Genomic DNA, 15,228 nt, shown 5'->3' with positions numbered 1-15,228 from the left:
ATGTCTTCGTGCAGCTGCCCTTAATCATTTCACACCAAACTTCCCTTTTACACTCGTTTCTCAGTTCATATTCCCAAACTGAGAGGATTCTGTAATGTCATCCGAATTCTAGAACAGAGAATCCGTGTGTGACCGGGACTCCATGGTGAGTGACAACAACGATGGTCACTCAGTGCCTTTGATTCATTCCAGTCACTGGGTAGTAAACACACTGAAGCAATTACTTTTGGAATATTTGTGGTCTGAAAGCATTAAGCTATTTTCTAAAGATGTGGACATTGTAAACTATTATGCTGGAATAAACTGAATCATTGTCTGTATATAACGTATACAAAATTCCTCAGTGAAAAGTTCTACATCATACACAGTAAAAGAGATTTTCCTTATTACTGTTTCTTAATTTCACAGGAAAAGGAAATGAGCTTTATAAAGGCCAACTTGGAAAAAAAAAAAAAGGATGATGAAACACTAAAAGGTCTCTATAGAAGATCTATATTACATGGACCTTTATAGGGAAAGTCACACCCTTTATTAGCTTCGTGATTTCAGCAAATCATATTTATCTCACCCAGCCTAGTTTTTCTTTTATAAAATGTGACTTTGACACGCAGCTTGTAGGGTTGTGGGAAGGATTGAGTGAGGTCCTCTTTGAACCGTAAGATTCCATACAGATAACAGGGATCACTCTTATCCTTGTTCGACAGACAGGCTCAATTACACAGATGTGTTTAACGTCCACACACACAAAAAGGACAAGTTGATGCCATGCTTTTAATTTAAAAGCCCATTTTTAATTGGAATTCATTTATTTGATGAATTGTATTTTTTCTAATAAAATGTCTACTCAGAAGAAGAACATAAACAATGAAATAACTTTTCTTTTAATAGTATGCCTGGTTCAAGAGAAGTCCAAATACACCCGGACTCAGATCCTGTCTCAGGGTTCAATGGGGATTCATTTCAATCCGAAGGTAATATTTTATTCTAAATAGTACCACTTCCAAATAGAAATGGATACAAGAGTTCTGTGTTAGCTATTTTTAAAAAGTGTGTAAATGCAAAAGCATGTTTATCTTTGCTAATGTCATCTATAGGCTTTATTAATGCATATTTGCTTTATAGCGTTTTTAAAAAATAAAGTTATTTATGGCTGCATTGGGTCTTCGTTGCTACGACTGGGCTTTCTCTAGTTGCGGTGAGCGGGGGCTACTCTTCGTTGCGATGCACGGGCTTCTCACTGCGGTGGCTTCTCTTGTTGTGGAGCACGGGCTCTAGGCACGTGGGCTTCAGTAATTGTGGCTCGTGGGCTCTAGAGCGCAGGCTCAGTAGTTGTGGCGCACGGGCTTAGTTGCTCCGTGGCATGTGGTATCTTCCCGGACCAGGGATCGAACGGTGTCCCCTGCATTGGCAGGCGGATTCTTAACCACTGCACCACCAGGGAAGTCCCAATGCATATTTACTTTAAAGGTAGTGAAAAGCCACCAGTTTAGTAGTGTGAATTTTATGTCAATGTTTCTACTAACAAACACTGAGAGCTATTTTATTTGATCACGTTATTCTTTTTAAAAGTCGTAAATTGGGACTTTCCTGGCAGGTCAGTGGTTAAGAGTCTGCGCTTCCACTGCAGGGGGCATGGGTTCGATTCCTGGTTGGGGAACTAAGATCCCACGAGCCACACAGTGCGGCAAAAAAAAAAAAAAGGATTAATTAGAAGAACATTAAGGACTTCCCTGGTGGCGCAGGGTTAAGAATCCGCCTACCAATGCAGGGGACACCGGTTCGATCCCTGGTCCGGGAAGATCCCACATGCCGCGGAGCAACTAAACCCGTGCGCCACAACTACTGAGCCTGCGCTCTAGAGCCCGTGCTCCGCAACAAGAGAAGCCACGATAGTGAGAGGCCCGCGCACCGCAACGAAGAGTAGCCCCCGCTCGCCGCAACTAGAGAAAGCCCGCGCGCAGCAACAGACCCAACGCAGCCAAAAATAAATAAATTTATTATTAAAAAAAAAAAAACTTTAGTGGTGTCACACACACAATGAGAAGTTTCATTCCCCTTTAAAAAAAAAAAAAAAGAACATTAAGTGCACAAACAGTTCATAAAATGTAGTAGATAATTGGTAATTCTTTTTCCAGTGTGACAAAACTACCTAGTGCAAAAGAAACCCCTGACTCATCCCCAGAGAGCTGGAGAATTCACTCCTCTAACCAAAGAGAATCTTTAGGTGACCCTTCCTGGGCTGCACAGTTCTCTGCATAAATAGGTTAGCCCTGGTGCCACCAGGAAGATGATGTAATAGCTCCATTGGTACATGAGGTGCTCACAGAGATTTATAAGACAACTTCTTTTCTTTTTTTTAATTGAAGTGTAGCCGACGTACAATATTATATGTTACAGGTGTACTATATGGTGATTCACAATTTTAAAGGTTCTACTCCATTTATAGTCATTATAGAATATCAGCTATATTCCCTGTGCTTTGCAATATATCCTTGTAGCTCATTTTATACATAATAGTTTGTACCTCTAAATCCCCTCCCCCTGTCTTGCCCCTCCCCCTTCCATAAGGCAACTTCTTTGCATTTTGGCAAAAATGAGGACCAGTTGTATTTTACAGATGAAATTGAATATGAAAACCAAAAAAGGCTGGAGGAAGAAGAGGACTTGAATGTACTTACCTTTGAAGATCTTCTTTGCTTTGCATATCAAGTGGCCAAAGGAATGGAATTTCTGGAATTTAAGTCGGTAAGCTCCTTTTAAAAAGGAAACTCACAATACCAACAACAAAAAGATAATTTTGAAGAAGAGATGTGGGGTTTTCTTTTTTTCTTGTTTATTTTAACTTGCAGCTCTTAAAGTCTGTCTTTCCCTCCCATTCACAGTTGGAGTCACCTAGGATGTTACATGGGCTCTTGGCTAATTATAGTATAAAGGTCAGGGATCCCTTATTAAATGATGGTTATCACAGCCCTCCCAGACGGTCCGAAGTCCCTGAAGCTTCCAGATAGGAAGTCCTCAGGAATCCCTCCTCAAAACCTGGTGTAGCCCTGTCGGACAGTCACTTCAGATCGTTTAGACTGTGTCCTACATTTGACCCAGGGGGTGAGCAGAGGCTCAGATCCCGGGTGGTCTTCAGGCCAAGCCAGCCGCCCAAGGCACCGGTGTCTCTTTCGAGAGTTTGCTGTGGGCTGGCAGCAGCCTTGGGGGTCTGCTAATCCCAGATCCACTGGGGCTGTGATGTGAAGACCTCAGAGACCCCTCACACCGTGGACTCTACCCCAGTTTCGCATTCTTTCTAGAATATTCTTTCAGTCTTGCTTTTCTCTGACATCTCAGACGTCTGCTGCCTGTGAACCGATTTCAGCCATTCGTCTGGCTACTTTCTGTCCTCGTTTTCTTCCCTTCCACTACTTCTCTTTATTTCCCCAACTTTTTCCTCTCCTTTTCCCTTTGGTCTCCTAGTCTCTTCCTCCCTCTCCTCCACTGCCCTCTCTTGGCCTCCTCTCTCCTCTTTCTCCCTGAATTTGGAAAGAATAATTTCAGCTGTATTTTCTTTTTCTTTAAAAATGTACAGTCTCCAATATAATGTATTACATCAATTATATCCCAGTTTTAAGAAAAAGATTAATGTGAAATAAATCAATAGCTTTGAAGAACAGGAAAAAAATTCTATCCAGGAGAGCAACCAAACTATGAAACAGGTTAAGATAAACAAGAAACACGTAAGATATGTTTCTTTCATGAAGAAACCTGTGAAACTTGATTAAAGGGCAAAAAGGAAGACCTGAATAAATGAGTTCTGTTTTGTTCATATGGGAGAGATTGACCGTTTAAAAAGAAAAGTCAGTTCTCTCCAGATTAATCTGTATATTTCTCACAACCCCAGTTAGAATCCCAAGGTTTTTTTTTCACTCATGGATATTGAAAGTACATGTTGCTGTCTCTTCTTTTTTCTCTCTCCCTTTCTTCCTTCCTTCCTTCCTCCCTCCCTCCCTCTCTTCTTTCTTCCTTTCTTTCTCTCTCTCTTTCTTTCTTTCTTTCTTTCTTTCTTTCTTTCTTTCTTTCTTTCTTCCTTCCTTCCTTCCTTCCTTCCTTCCTTCCTTCCTTCCTTCCTCCCTCCCTCCCTCGCTCCCTCCCTTCCTCCCTTCCTTCCTGCCTTCCTTCCTTCCTTTTTACTGACAGGTCCTGCCTCAGGTTTACTTGTACCAATAGCACAGGAGGACACCAGCCCCGTGCAGACAGCAGCCCAGGGGTCACACCAGTCCTTCTGTTTCCACATTGGCAGATAAAGGCCTCTACTCTGGAGCCTTTATGGGGGCCTAGGTATCTTTGGGAGCCGGAGCCGGAGCCGGAGCTGGACCTGCAGCTGCAGCCTTGGCCTTGGCCTTGGTTTGAGCCTTGGCCTGGGACTTTGGCCGGCAGAACCTGAGACCCTTGGTGATGTGGGAACATTTCTTGAGCTTGGGGTGGGCAATATAGACAAGCTGACTGAGCTTGTGGCTGCTCCCTTTGGGACCTTGCGTTTGGCCTCCTTGGGCTTTACGAGAGCCTTGACAGCTTCAGCAGTGCACTCGTGGCCCTGGCGTTGTTGGCCTGCATCTTCTTCAGGCCCTTCTTGTTGTGCTTCTTGGCAAAGCGCATGTTCCTCGGGAACTCAGGGTCCACCCCCTTAAGAGATAGTTGTGATCGGGGTTTCTTGATGCCATTTCCGTGCCATTTTGGGGAGTGGCTGTGCATGCTGTGGTTCTTGGACTTGGCCACGTCTGCACCGGGGCCCACAGATCCCGAAGCACCTGGGACCGAAGAGAAAGAGCTGCCGTCTTTACTTTTCTTTTCCACAGTTGGGCGTCCTCGTCCTTGCTCAACAGTGAAAAGAATCACTGTCTCAGAATCCTTCCCCACCCCAGTCCCCGGGCCCTTTCCTCTCCTCGCGTTCCCTGCCGGCTGTTGGAGTATGTCTCCTCTCTCACCTCTGCGTCTACAGTGGTACTGTCACCAGGTTCTTCACAGATGTTGAAGGCATCTGCCTAGACCGTCCAGCCCTGTTGCTGCCTGTTGTTAAGTAAATTCTCAAACTACTCACGATTGGAGGTCAAGGGGCACTGCCTTTTCTCCCCCTGGCCTTGTGATAATAAGAATGTTTTGAAGTATATCTGGTTTCTTGGAACTCTCTCCCGTTTTCCCTTTAGGCCGTCCCCCGTTCTCTAATTGCGTTAAGCGGGGGCTATTCTTCGCTGCGGTGCGCAGGCTTCTCATTGCGGTGGCTTCTCATTGTGGAGCACGGGCTCTAGGCGCGCGGGCTTCAGTAGTTGTGGCCCACGGGCTCAGTAGTTGTGGCTCGCAGGCTCTAGAGCGCAGGCTCAGTAGTTGTGGAGCACGGGCTTAGTTGCTCCGCGGCATGTGGGATCTTCCCAGACCAGGGCTCGAACCCGTGTTCCCTGCATTGGCGGGCGGATTCTTAACCACTGCGCCACCAGGGAAGTCCCTGTTCCTTTTAAAATCTTCCTCTGTGGAGCTAATTTTCTTGCCAAACCACTCGAGTTAAAGTCACGTCACCTCTCAATTCAGGAAGTGTTTCTAATTCCACTTTAGTCAACCTTCCCAAACTTCTAGTATTTTCCCTTTTTTTTTAAAATTTATTTGTTTATTTTTGGCTGTGTTGGGTCTTCGTTTCTGTGCGCGGGCTTTCTCTAGTTGCGGCGAGCGGGGGCCTCTCACTGTCGCGGCCTCTCTTGTTGCGGGGCACAGGCTCCAGACGCACAGGCTCAGTAGTTGTGGCTCACGGGCCCAGTTGCTCCGCGGCATGTGGGATCTTCCCAGACCAGGGATGGAACCCGTGTGCCCTGCATTGGCAGGCAGATTCTCAACCACTGCGCCACTAGGGAAGCCCCCTTTTTTTTTTTTTAATATTACGCCATTTTTTTCCCATCAGATATTTTCCCATCAGAAAAGACATTGTCTCCACCCCCCCAGAGAAGAGTGCTCTGAAAACCCCTTTAGAGGCCCTGCTGCTGTGTCTCTTATTTATAGCAAGATACGCACCTTGCTAGGGTTGGCCTGCTTTCTCAGAACCCGGCCCCTTTGGCCACTGGGAACGTTCCCTAAGCAGCACCAACGGCTGAAGAATTGTTCACGCACTTAGTTACACATCGTGATGATTGCTCAGGGCCCAGTAAAGATAAGACACCTGGAGGAACTACAGTTCCGTCATCTGTAACTCCTACTGAACTTGAAACGAGAAGAAAGATTGTACTCGGTGATAATATACATCATGGTAAATAACACTCCCAGTTTGTTCCTTCTAGTGTGTTCACAGAGACCTGGCAGCCAGGAATGTCCTTGTGACCCACGGGAAAATGGTGAAGATCGGTGATTTTGGACTGGCTCGGGACATTATGAGTGATTCCAACTACGTGATCAGAGGCAATGTGAGGCCGCTGCTTCTCATGTAGTTTTATCCTGTTATTTTGTGTTTTTGTCATCACTAATCTAAACATCTGCACTCACTGTAGTGCATTTGTGATTTACGTTAACCTCAGAAAACTTCCTCCCAGCAGTTTGCTTTCTTATGCTTCCAAGGTTTTTCTGCAGCTTCACGGAAATATTCCACCTGTAATAAAAGTTGAGCAAAATAGCATCACACCTATCAATTAGGGGCCTTTGAGTGCAATCCACACTTTTTAAAAAAATCTCATTACTTAAAACTTATTTCAGTTCCTTAAGCTATAAAGTGACTATTGAGTTATGCTTTCAATTATGGGAATAGGTAATCGTTACAAGACAGCATTCTAAAAATACAACATGTAAATTAAATATTAAATATACATTTTAAAAAGGCACAGTATTTAAGTCAAATGTGAGTTAATGAATATTTGCCATCCTCTTACTGTTACACAGGGAGACCTAAAACATCACTGAATCTACTTGTTAGAAAAACCTAAGGATACACGTGTCACTTATAAGAGAACTACTAAAAATACTAGATGATAAAATTGTGTATAGTTGAAAGAGTATGGTTTTTAAGAATTACAATGCCTGGATTTAAGCCCCTGTTCTTCTTTTTGGCTGTTCATTTTTGTGATTTCTCTCTGCTTTATTGCCCCTACTTGTGAAGTAATAATAATAACAAATGCTGGTATTGTGCTTACCATGTGCTAAGCGCTATTCTAAGTGCTTTACGTGTATTGACTCATTTGGTCCTCAAAGTACCCGTTTGTGGTTGAGGAAACTGAGGCACAGAAAAGTCACTTGCTCATGATTACACAGCACATGGGTTAGAACATGAATGGTCTGAGCCCCACGTCTGTGCACGAGCATGATGATACAGTGTTTCCCATGAGGAGTATTCACTTACCTCATAGCGTTTATGGGAATAAACCAACCAAACTCCGTTGTCCAGTACATGTTGCAAATCACATTAAACTGTGTTCCCACTAGAATCAAACACACAGCTGATTTTGGATCTACGCTTCCCTCATTGTAGCTGCAGTCTTAAATAGGATGAACTAATGGCTATGAAGTTTCTACCCTACTAGCTGGTGGTTTCTTAAGCAGGAAAGGGAATTCCATTTGGAACCACAATTAATCCCTTTAATTAATCAAATTAACCAGACTAGCCTGCTTGATTCTCCCAGCTCATCCTTTTGAATAGGATTTAAAACAGGGTATCTTTCTTGAGCTTTGATTTTACTTGGCAGATTAAATGTGCACCGTTAAGGGCTCTCAATCCCTGAAAAAGAAAATACTACAAAATGCTCAGCCCCAGGAACCTCTCCGTCCCTGTGTCTTGATTCTAACCTGAGGCTGTACTAATTCAAAACTCCCCTTTCATGCTGAGAATTACTAAAGCCACAGAAACCCCCCTGCTGTCATTTCTGGAAGCGATGACGTATGCTCCCCCCATCACATTCTTGTGGATGGCATTTCCACTAAAATTCTTCCAAGAAATGCCTTAACAAAATACTCCACTTACCTCTGGGGAAGTGCCTGGCTACTTAGCAGGAAGCGAGTGTCTACTGTGAAACTTACCAACGCCAAGTGCAAGCTTGAGTTTTAAAGAAATAAAGTTTGTTTGTTTAAGGCTACTATGTTACAATATTAATTTGAAAGTGAAAAAAAGGCCACTTGAGGAATATGATTTTCTCAAGGAAGCATTAAGTGTGGCCTTAGGGAGAGAATAAAAGTGATCACCTAGCTAACGAGAAAAGAAGGAATGCTTGTACGTGGAAAATCCACCCTTGATCTCTGCTTGGATTTTACACAGGCCCGTCTGCCTGTGAAGTGGATGGCTCCTGAAAGCTTGTTTGAGGGGATCTACACAATTAAGAGCGACGTCTGGTCATACGGAATATTACTCTGGGAAATATTCTCGCTTGGTAAGACTTGCAGTTCCCTGAGCCCTGGGCTTCTGCATTCTGCCCCCTCTGCACTCCTCCCTCACTCCTAAGTCAAAGGGTGGAAGAAATGCCATGACCCAGAGCCTGCCTAGTCTTACTTCTGTTGCAGCCTGAGCCCCTTTATTTTTACGTGCTCATGTCCGTTGGTCTGTCCTGCCTGCCAGAACGTGGCTTCTCCTGCCCAGCACCACACAGAGCTGGCCCAGGGAGCCACAATCCATCGTGTTTGCCAGTTGAGTGAATAATAAACACCTGAAGGGTGAGTGGATGGTTATATGCCCTCTTGTTTCTCGCAGGTGTCAATCCTTACCCCGGGATTCCAGCTGATGCTAAATTCTACAAACTCATCCAGAGTGGATTTAAAATGGATCAGCCATTTTACGCCACGGAAGAAATGTAAGTTTAAGTCAGGCCGTAAAGTGGCTGAAATCGGAAATTTACAGCCTGTCTAGTTCCAAACCCATGAAAAAAAAAAAGTAAAACTCTTTAGTATGAAGTTCCCATGATTCCTCTTAAGAAAAGGAAAGAAAAGCAAAGAAAGGAAAAGGAAAGGAAAGAAAACTCTTCCTTTTGGTTTCAGGGATTTCTGAACATAACTGAACGTTTCCTGGGTTTCAGTTCCTTTACTTGAGGGACCCTCCTCCTGAATTCTGGTCCACACTGTATTTGTCAAAATGCATCATCTAATTTGTCCTTTCTCATATGAGTTCAGAATCTAGGCTAGTACTTGCCTCTGGACAAACATGCCATAAACAAGTATCTCCAGAGCAATAAATGGTGCTTCGTTAAGTGGAAAGTGACCCATTTTGCTTCATTCAGATTTCCTATCTTGCTCCTTCTTCTGTTGTCTTTACAGATACTTTATAATGCAATCCTGCTGGGCTTTTGACTCAAGGAAACGGCCATCCTTTCCTAACCTGACTTCATTTTTAGGATGTCAGCTGGCAGATGCGGAAGAAGCGGTAGGTGGCAGCACAGCATCTTATAAAGTATCGTTAGGAAGGAAAGAACTCTGTAAACTCAGAACACTCATTGCTGATTTCCTAAGTGCCAAAGGTATCAAGTTGCCTTCCTCATCACAAATGGTCTAGGTTGCTCTTTATAAATTGTATGGGGTCAAACTCATAATCCTAAACTCAAAGCAAAGGGCCACCCATCCTTCATCAATATAATTAGATTAAGAAAAGCATTCAGAAAAGTAAAGCTGCTCTTGTCCTGAAAAAAAAAAAAAAGAGTTGTATGGGGTTAGATACACTTACGGATAAGTGTTTTTAGGGGGAAAGAAAAAAAGAAAAACTTTTCCTGAAGATTTTAGCCAATTGATTAAGAAATTAAATGCTTTTAAGTGACCAGTGCAGAGGACCAAACAAATAAACAAAACGTAATCCCTGACCTCCAGAAGCCACTGACTTTACCTAATTCAGCATGAAGGTTTTGTGTGGAATAATCATACAACTCAATCATGTAATAGAGTGGAAAGAGCATTGACCTGGAGTCCTGAGAGCTTAATACCAGCACTGGGCCTTAGTTTTCTTACCTGTAAAATGGGTTGCTAAGCCAGATGACCTTTGAGCTTTGGGAACTGGGAATTACTTTGCTGACTCTCACCCTTAACAGTACCACCTGATGTAGTTAGAGGAGCCATCCCCTAGACCAAGTGAACAAAGGAACCTGGAACTCCCAATACCTTGGTTCAAATCTTGGCTCCATTGTTTGCTTCTGATATGAGTTAATTAAGTCACTTAATCTTTGGGGGAGGGGGGGTCTCAGTTTCCTTATCTGAAATATGGGATTAACAAATCTTTGTGGATTTGTAAGGAGTAAATAAGGTGATGTATGTGAAAAGACTTAGCACATGGGGAACACTTAGCAGGTGATAAATGTTAGTTAAATATGAACTGAGTCTTTAAATGGATTGTCCGTCCTCTTTTTCTACATTATGAGGAGTCCATTTTCAATTCTGTAGTCTTTCCAGAGACCTGTGTGGATGGTATGTGTCTTCTCCTCCTGTTATGACTTTTTTTTTTTAATCACATATGGAAATTCAGTATTGTCAGGGAATTAGGACAAAAAGGTGAGATGGAAAGCCCCTAGGGGACTCACAGGCTACAGAGCAGATGACTTGTAAACAGTTAAGGACACTGTAAAATAAACCGAAAGCAGAGTTTTATAGAAAAACAAGTAATGAGTAATTTTTACCTGTTGGGCAGTGGCTCCACTGCGGTGTTATTTGAGGTGAGCTGTGAAGACTGAGTAGATTTTGGCTGCTCACTGGGGGGTGGGGGTTAGCAAGATGCTGCAGGCTGGGTGAGTAATATAAATAAAGGTTCAGCGCTGAGAAAGTAGAATGGAAAATAATGGGTTGTAACAAAAGTATAGGGTGAGTGGGGGCATGTGGAAGAAAACAAGACTGCAGAGCTGGTGTGACCGGCATGGAGGGTCCACGGCTGCTGAGGTGCCCTTGGCATTGTTCAGGACGACCTTGATCTGGCCAGAGTTCCCCTTTCACGTCCCCACACCCACAGGACGTCCCAACCCGCTTCCCTCTGTTCGGGGGGTCTCAGAGGTATCAGGGATGGCTGAACTGCAAGATCCCCGCGGATGAGGATTCAGCTGAGGGCATCTGTGCTCCAGGACCATCCTCCACGTTTTCCCCAGTCTCCTCCGCTCCGTGCCCCTCGCGATGGAAGGTTCTTTTCCCTCCCAGTATCAAAGGCGCTGAGAGCAAGCTGAAACACCTTTAGCTACGTTAGAGGATGGGACCCCTGGGGTGAGATGAGCACCCCAGGAGGAGCCCCTTACTCCTGCAGGTGCTGTGGGCTCAGTCCAGAAGCCTGGGAAGCAGACACTGGGTTTCGGTCCCCACTTGCCGCTTGGCTGGTCACCTGTGAGGCAGGCACGTCCCGCACAGCGATGCCAGGCAGCTCCACCCACAGTGGGCAGGCCCCTGCCCCTCCACCTCTTCTCTTCACATCTCCTAACATGTCATGTCCAGTCTCTCGGGTGGGAAAACAGGCCAGCATGCCTGGCGCAATCTTTCCTTGCACCCGCGTGAATGGTTTTTGTAGAATCTCTGTCTCGGCTTCATCACAGACCAGGAAGGAAGATGGCTCTTGGAGAACAAGTGAGACGGGGAGGGAAACACATCTAGAAATTGCAGGTTAACACCTTAGATCTAACCCAACCCTGATGGTATGGAGTGAGAGCAGGGAGGTCATTGAATAACATGCTAAGGCATTATTCAGACACTGATGAACCAATGAGATTTTTAGAATGGACAGACATGCTTCAATATCTGTCTTTTATAAAGACCCAGATCACTATGTATGGTGACGGATGTCAACTAGATTCTTGGGGTGATTCTTTTGCAATATATACAAATGTGAATCACTGTGATGTACACTTGAAACTAATTTCAAGTGTAACAACATGTCGATTATACCTCGATAATAAAAAAAGAGCCTGATCAAATAGTTTCCCCTCTCCAAATTCTCCCCTAACTTCCGATTTCAGGTTCCTTCTTCTGAATCCCCTAACACTTTGTCTATCCCTCTACATGAAACTCAAGTCATGCTGTGTGATAGTTTTGCTTTGTGGGTCTGTCTGCCTCATCACTAGACTTGATCCATGAGGGCAAGGATGATGTACTCTCATCTTTACATCACCTGATGTCACCCCCTAGTCTGGAGACAGTAACTGGCTATTAAATAAATGAATGAATGTCAACATGAGAGTAGGTTAGTGACCACATCTGTTTTGTTCACCATGGTATACGCAGCTGTAGCATCATGCTTAGTTCTCTCAGCTGTAAAATGTGTTGCTACATGATCTTAGGGGGTACTAAGCAAATATTTCTGGATGGAGGGAAGGAAAGGACGCATAAAAGTACATTTAGGAAAACAAAGGCAAAAGAGCGAAAGTAAGGACACCAGTTAGGGTAGTTCCCTGGCGGTCCAGTGGTCAGGACTCGGCACTTTCACTGCTAGGGCCTGGGTTCCACCCCTGGTTGGGGAACTGGGTTCCTGCGTGCCTCGGATGGCAAAAGCAACAGAAAAAAAGAAGGACACCGGTTAGGAGGTGACTGCAGCCGGAGAGGTGAGCAGACAGGGAGTGAAGGGATGATGCAGTGGCAGTGGGATGAGGGAGGGACAGGCATGCCTTCTGCTTCCAGAAAGGCGCCTGAACTCATGCCATCTCTCTTCTCCTATCAGCCCCTATAAATTATGGGAAATATATACATTTTAAAGATAGAACTGGGGCTTCCCTGGTGGCGCAGTGGTTAAGAATCCGCCTGCCAATGCAGGGGACACGGGGTCAAGCCCTGGTCTGGGAAGATCCCACATGCCGCGGAGCAACTAAGCCTGTGCGCTACAACTACTGAGCCTACGCTCTAGAGCCCGCAAGCCACAACTACTGAGCCCGCGAGCCACAACTACTGAGCCCGCGAGCCACAACTACTGAAGCCCGCATGCCCTAGAGCCCGTGCTCTGCAACAAGAGAAGCCACGGCAATGAGAAGCCCGCGCACCGCAGTGAAGAGTAGCCCCTGCTCGCCGCAATTAGAGAAAGCCCGCGTGCAGCAACGAAGACCCAACGCAGCCAAGAATAAATAAATTTATTAAATAAAAAAAAAAGATAGAACTGAGGCTATAATGGCCTCTGAAAGCAAGAAGGAGATCTTTGTGGACCAGAAATTATGGAAAATCCCCGAGGCAATGAAAGCAGTTAAGACTGAAGAGGGAAAACCCAAAACAGAGGCTTCTTTGAAAAAACAAGGCAAAGGGCTTTCCTAAAAGGGTGGGAAGAGGTATAGATTCTGCAGGAGCTCTGCGGTGGGAGCAGCCACACTGTTAAATAAACACAAGAATAAAATGGGTGTTAAATATGTAAGCATAACCACTGGTGAAGGAGAAATATAATACATAATCTCAGATTCAGCAGAGAAGAAAAAAGGGACCCTAGAAAACATGATCAATCTAACAAAATGGAAAAGAGAGAAACAAAAAGAATTCATGACAATAGAAAAGACAAAATGGCTAGGATTAGTAAGCTCATTTAAGAAAGAGAATTTCGGGCTTCCCTGGTGGCACAGTGGTTAAGAATCTGCCCGCCAATGCGGGGTACACGGGTTCAAGCCCTGGTCCGGGAAGATCCCACATGCCGCGGAGCAGCTAAGCCCGTGCGCCACAACTACTGAGCCTGCGCTCTAGAGCCCGCGAGCCACAGCTACTGAGCCCACGTGCCACAACTACTGAAGCCCGCGCGCCTAGAGCCCGTGCTCCGCAACAAGAGAAGCCGCCGCAATGAGAAGCCCGCGCACCGCAGGGAAGAGTATCCCCCGCTCGCAGCAACTAGAGAAAGCCCGCGCACAGCAACAAAGACCCAACGCAGCCAAAAATAAATAAATAAATAAAACTAAAACAAAAAAAAAAAAAGAATTTCAAAAGTGGGTATGAACCATCTTCCACATCTGGGGCCCTGGAGCCCTGGTAAGGCTCTGGATAAGAGTGTTCCCGGACCCAGAAGATAGGCGTAGGAATAAGTAAACCTTTCTGCAGGGTAGGCTGCTGATGTGACTCACAATTCAAAAGTGCGTCGTCTCTGGTCCAGCAATTCCACTTCCCTCATTTATCCCAAAGACAGACAAGGTCGTGTGTGCACTTTTCAGTTTATGTGATACAACCAATCCATCAAAAGTTTAACTATGGTACATCAGTACTGCGGAACCCTAGGCTGCCGTTAAAAAGATGAGACGTGCCCATGTGTAGTAAATAGTGAAAAGATGTAACACATGTAACATATGAGCAACGTATTTGTAATTCAAAACAAGGTTCTACGACAGAAACTACAGTCCGAGCCTCCCGACACAAAATTGTGTGTGAACAGCAAGCTAGCTATAATGGTGACTTTAGCTTTTTTTTTCTATATATCTTTCTATATTGCTTAGTTTATCTATATGAATGTGCATTAACTCTATAATGAAACAAAAAAGTAGAGCTGTTTTCATTTTGGACAAAAATTTTTAAAGTCACTAAACTCCCAAGTGAAAACCCAAGAAATCAATTCTCTGTATTTACTGCATAAAGAACAGATCTTTTGGGGGGCCTTTTTCTGAGTTTAAATTAAAACTTATTTTATTGAAGTATAGTTGATTTACAATGTTGGGTATATTTCTGCTGTATAGCAAAGTGAGTCAGGTATACATATCTATACATTCTTTTCCATTATGGTTTATCACAGGATATGGAATATAGTTCCCTGTGCTATACAGTAGGGCCTTGTTGTTTATGCATTCTGTATATAAATGGCCTTTCTCTTTTATGGTTTTTCTGCATGGCCTCAGGATTTCTAGATTGAGATTTTACATCTAAAAGAAGAAACAATAATGAAATAAAATATTTGACTATGACTTGATTTCTCCATTAATAAAAGGATGAAGTTTGCTTTGTCAATTAATATGTAGAATATCCTCTAAGATCTATGCATAATAAAAGTAACAATTGCCATGTAGGCATGTGACACGTAAGTCTTCATCAGATGGTAATCAGTGTCCTGTCTCTTTCCCACATGCAGATGTATCAGAACATGGATGGCCGTGTTTTGGAACGTCCTTCTGTTTACCAAAACAGGCGACCTTACAGCAGAGAGGTGGACTCAGGGCTACCCTCTCCACGGGCTCACGTTGAAGATTCCTAGAGAAACAATTTAGTCCTTGAGGACATCATCCCCCCGCCTACCTTAAACAGGCTGTAGATTACCAAAATAAGACTAATTTCATCACTAAATGAAAATATATTCTCAACTGCTGCTTTGCTGGACTTTTCTCTAGAAGC

At 44.2% G+C, this 15,228-nt stretch overlaps 1 protein-coding gene and 1 pseudogene across 1 annotated transcript in view; one reads left to right on the top strand and one right to left on the bottom strand.

Moving 5' to 3' along the window:
* Positions 1 to 15,091, top strand: part of FLT3 (fms related receptor tyrosine kinase 3) — a 74,782-nt gene extending 59,691 nt beyond the window's left edge. Inside the window, exons 19-25 of the mRNA XM_068526502.1 lie at positions 889 to 971; positions 2,618 to 2,745; positions 6,306 to 6,428; positions 8,264 to 8,375; positions 8,693 to 8,792; positions 9,253 to 9,358; positions 14,969 to 15,091. Of these exons, the coding sequence (XP_068382603.1) occupies positions 889 to 971; positions 2,618 to 2,745; positions 6,306 to 6,428; positions 8,264 to 8,375; positions 8,693 to 8,792; positions 9,253 to 9,358; positions 14,969 to 15,091 (775 nt within the window). The remainder of the gene's footprint in view (positions 1 to 888; positions 972 to 2,617; positions 2,746 to 6,305; positions 6,429 to 8,263; positions 8,376 to 8,692; positions 8,793 to 9,252; positions 9,359 to 14,968) is intronic.
* On the bottom strand, positions 4,296 to 6,270 carry LOC137752029 (large ribosomal subunit protein eL29 pseudogene; annotated as a pseudogene).
* Positions 15,092 to 15,228: the final 137 nt, after the last annotated feature.

Source organism: Eschrichtius robustus, chromosome 18, assembly GCF_028021215.1.
Source record: "Eschrichtius robustus isolate mEscRob2 chromosome 18, mEscRob2.pri, whole genome shotgun sequence".
NCBI lineage: Eukaryota > Metazoa > Chordata > Mammalia > Artiodactyla > Eschrichtiidae > Eschrichtius > Eschrichtius robustus.
This window is presented reverse-complemented; position numbering and strand designations above follow the sequence as displayed.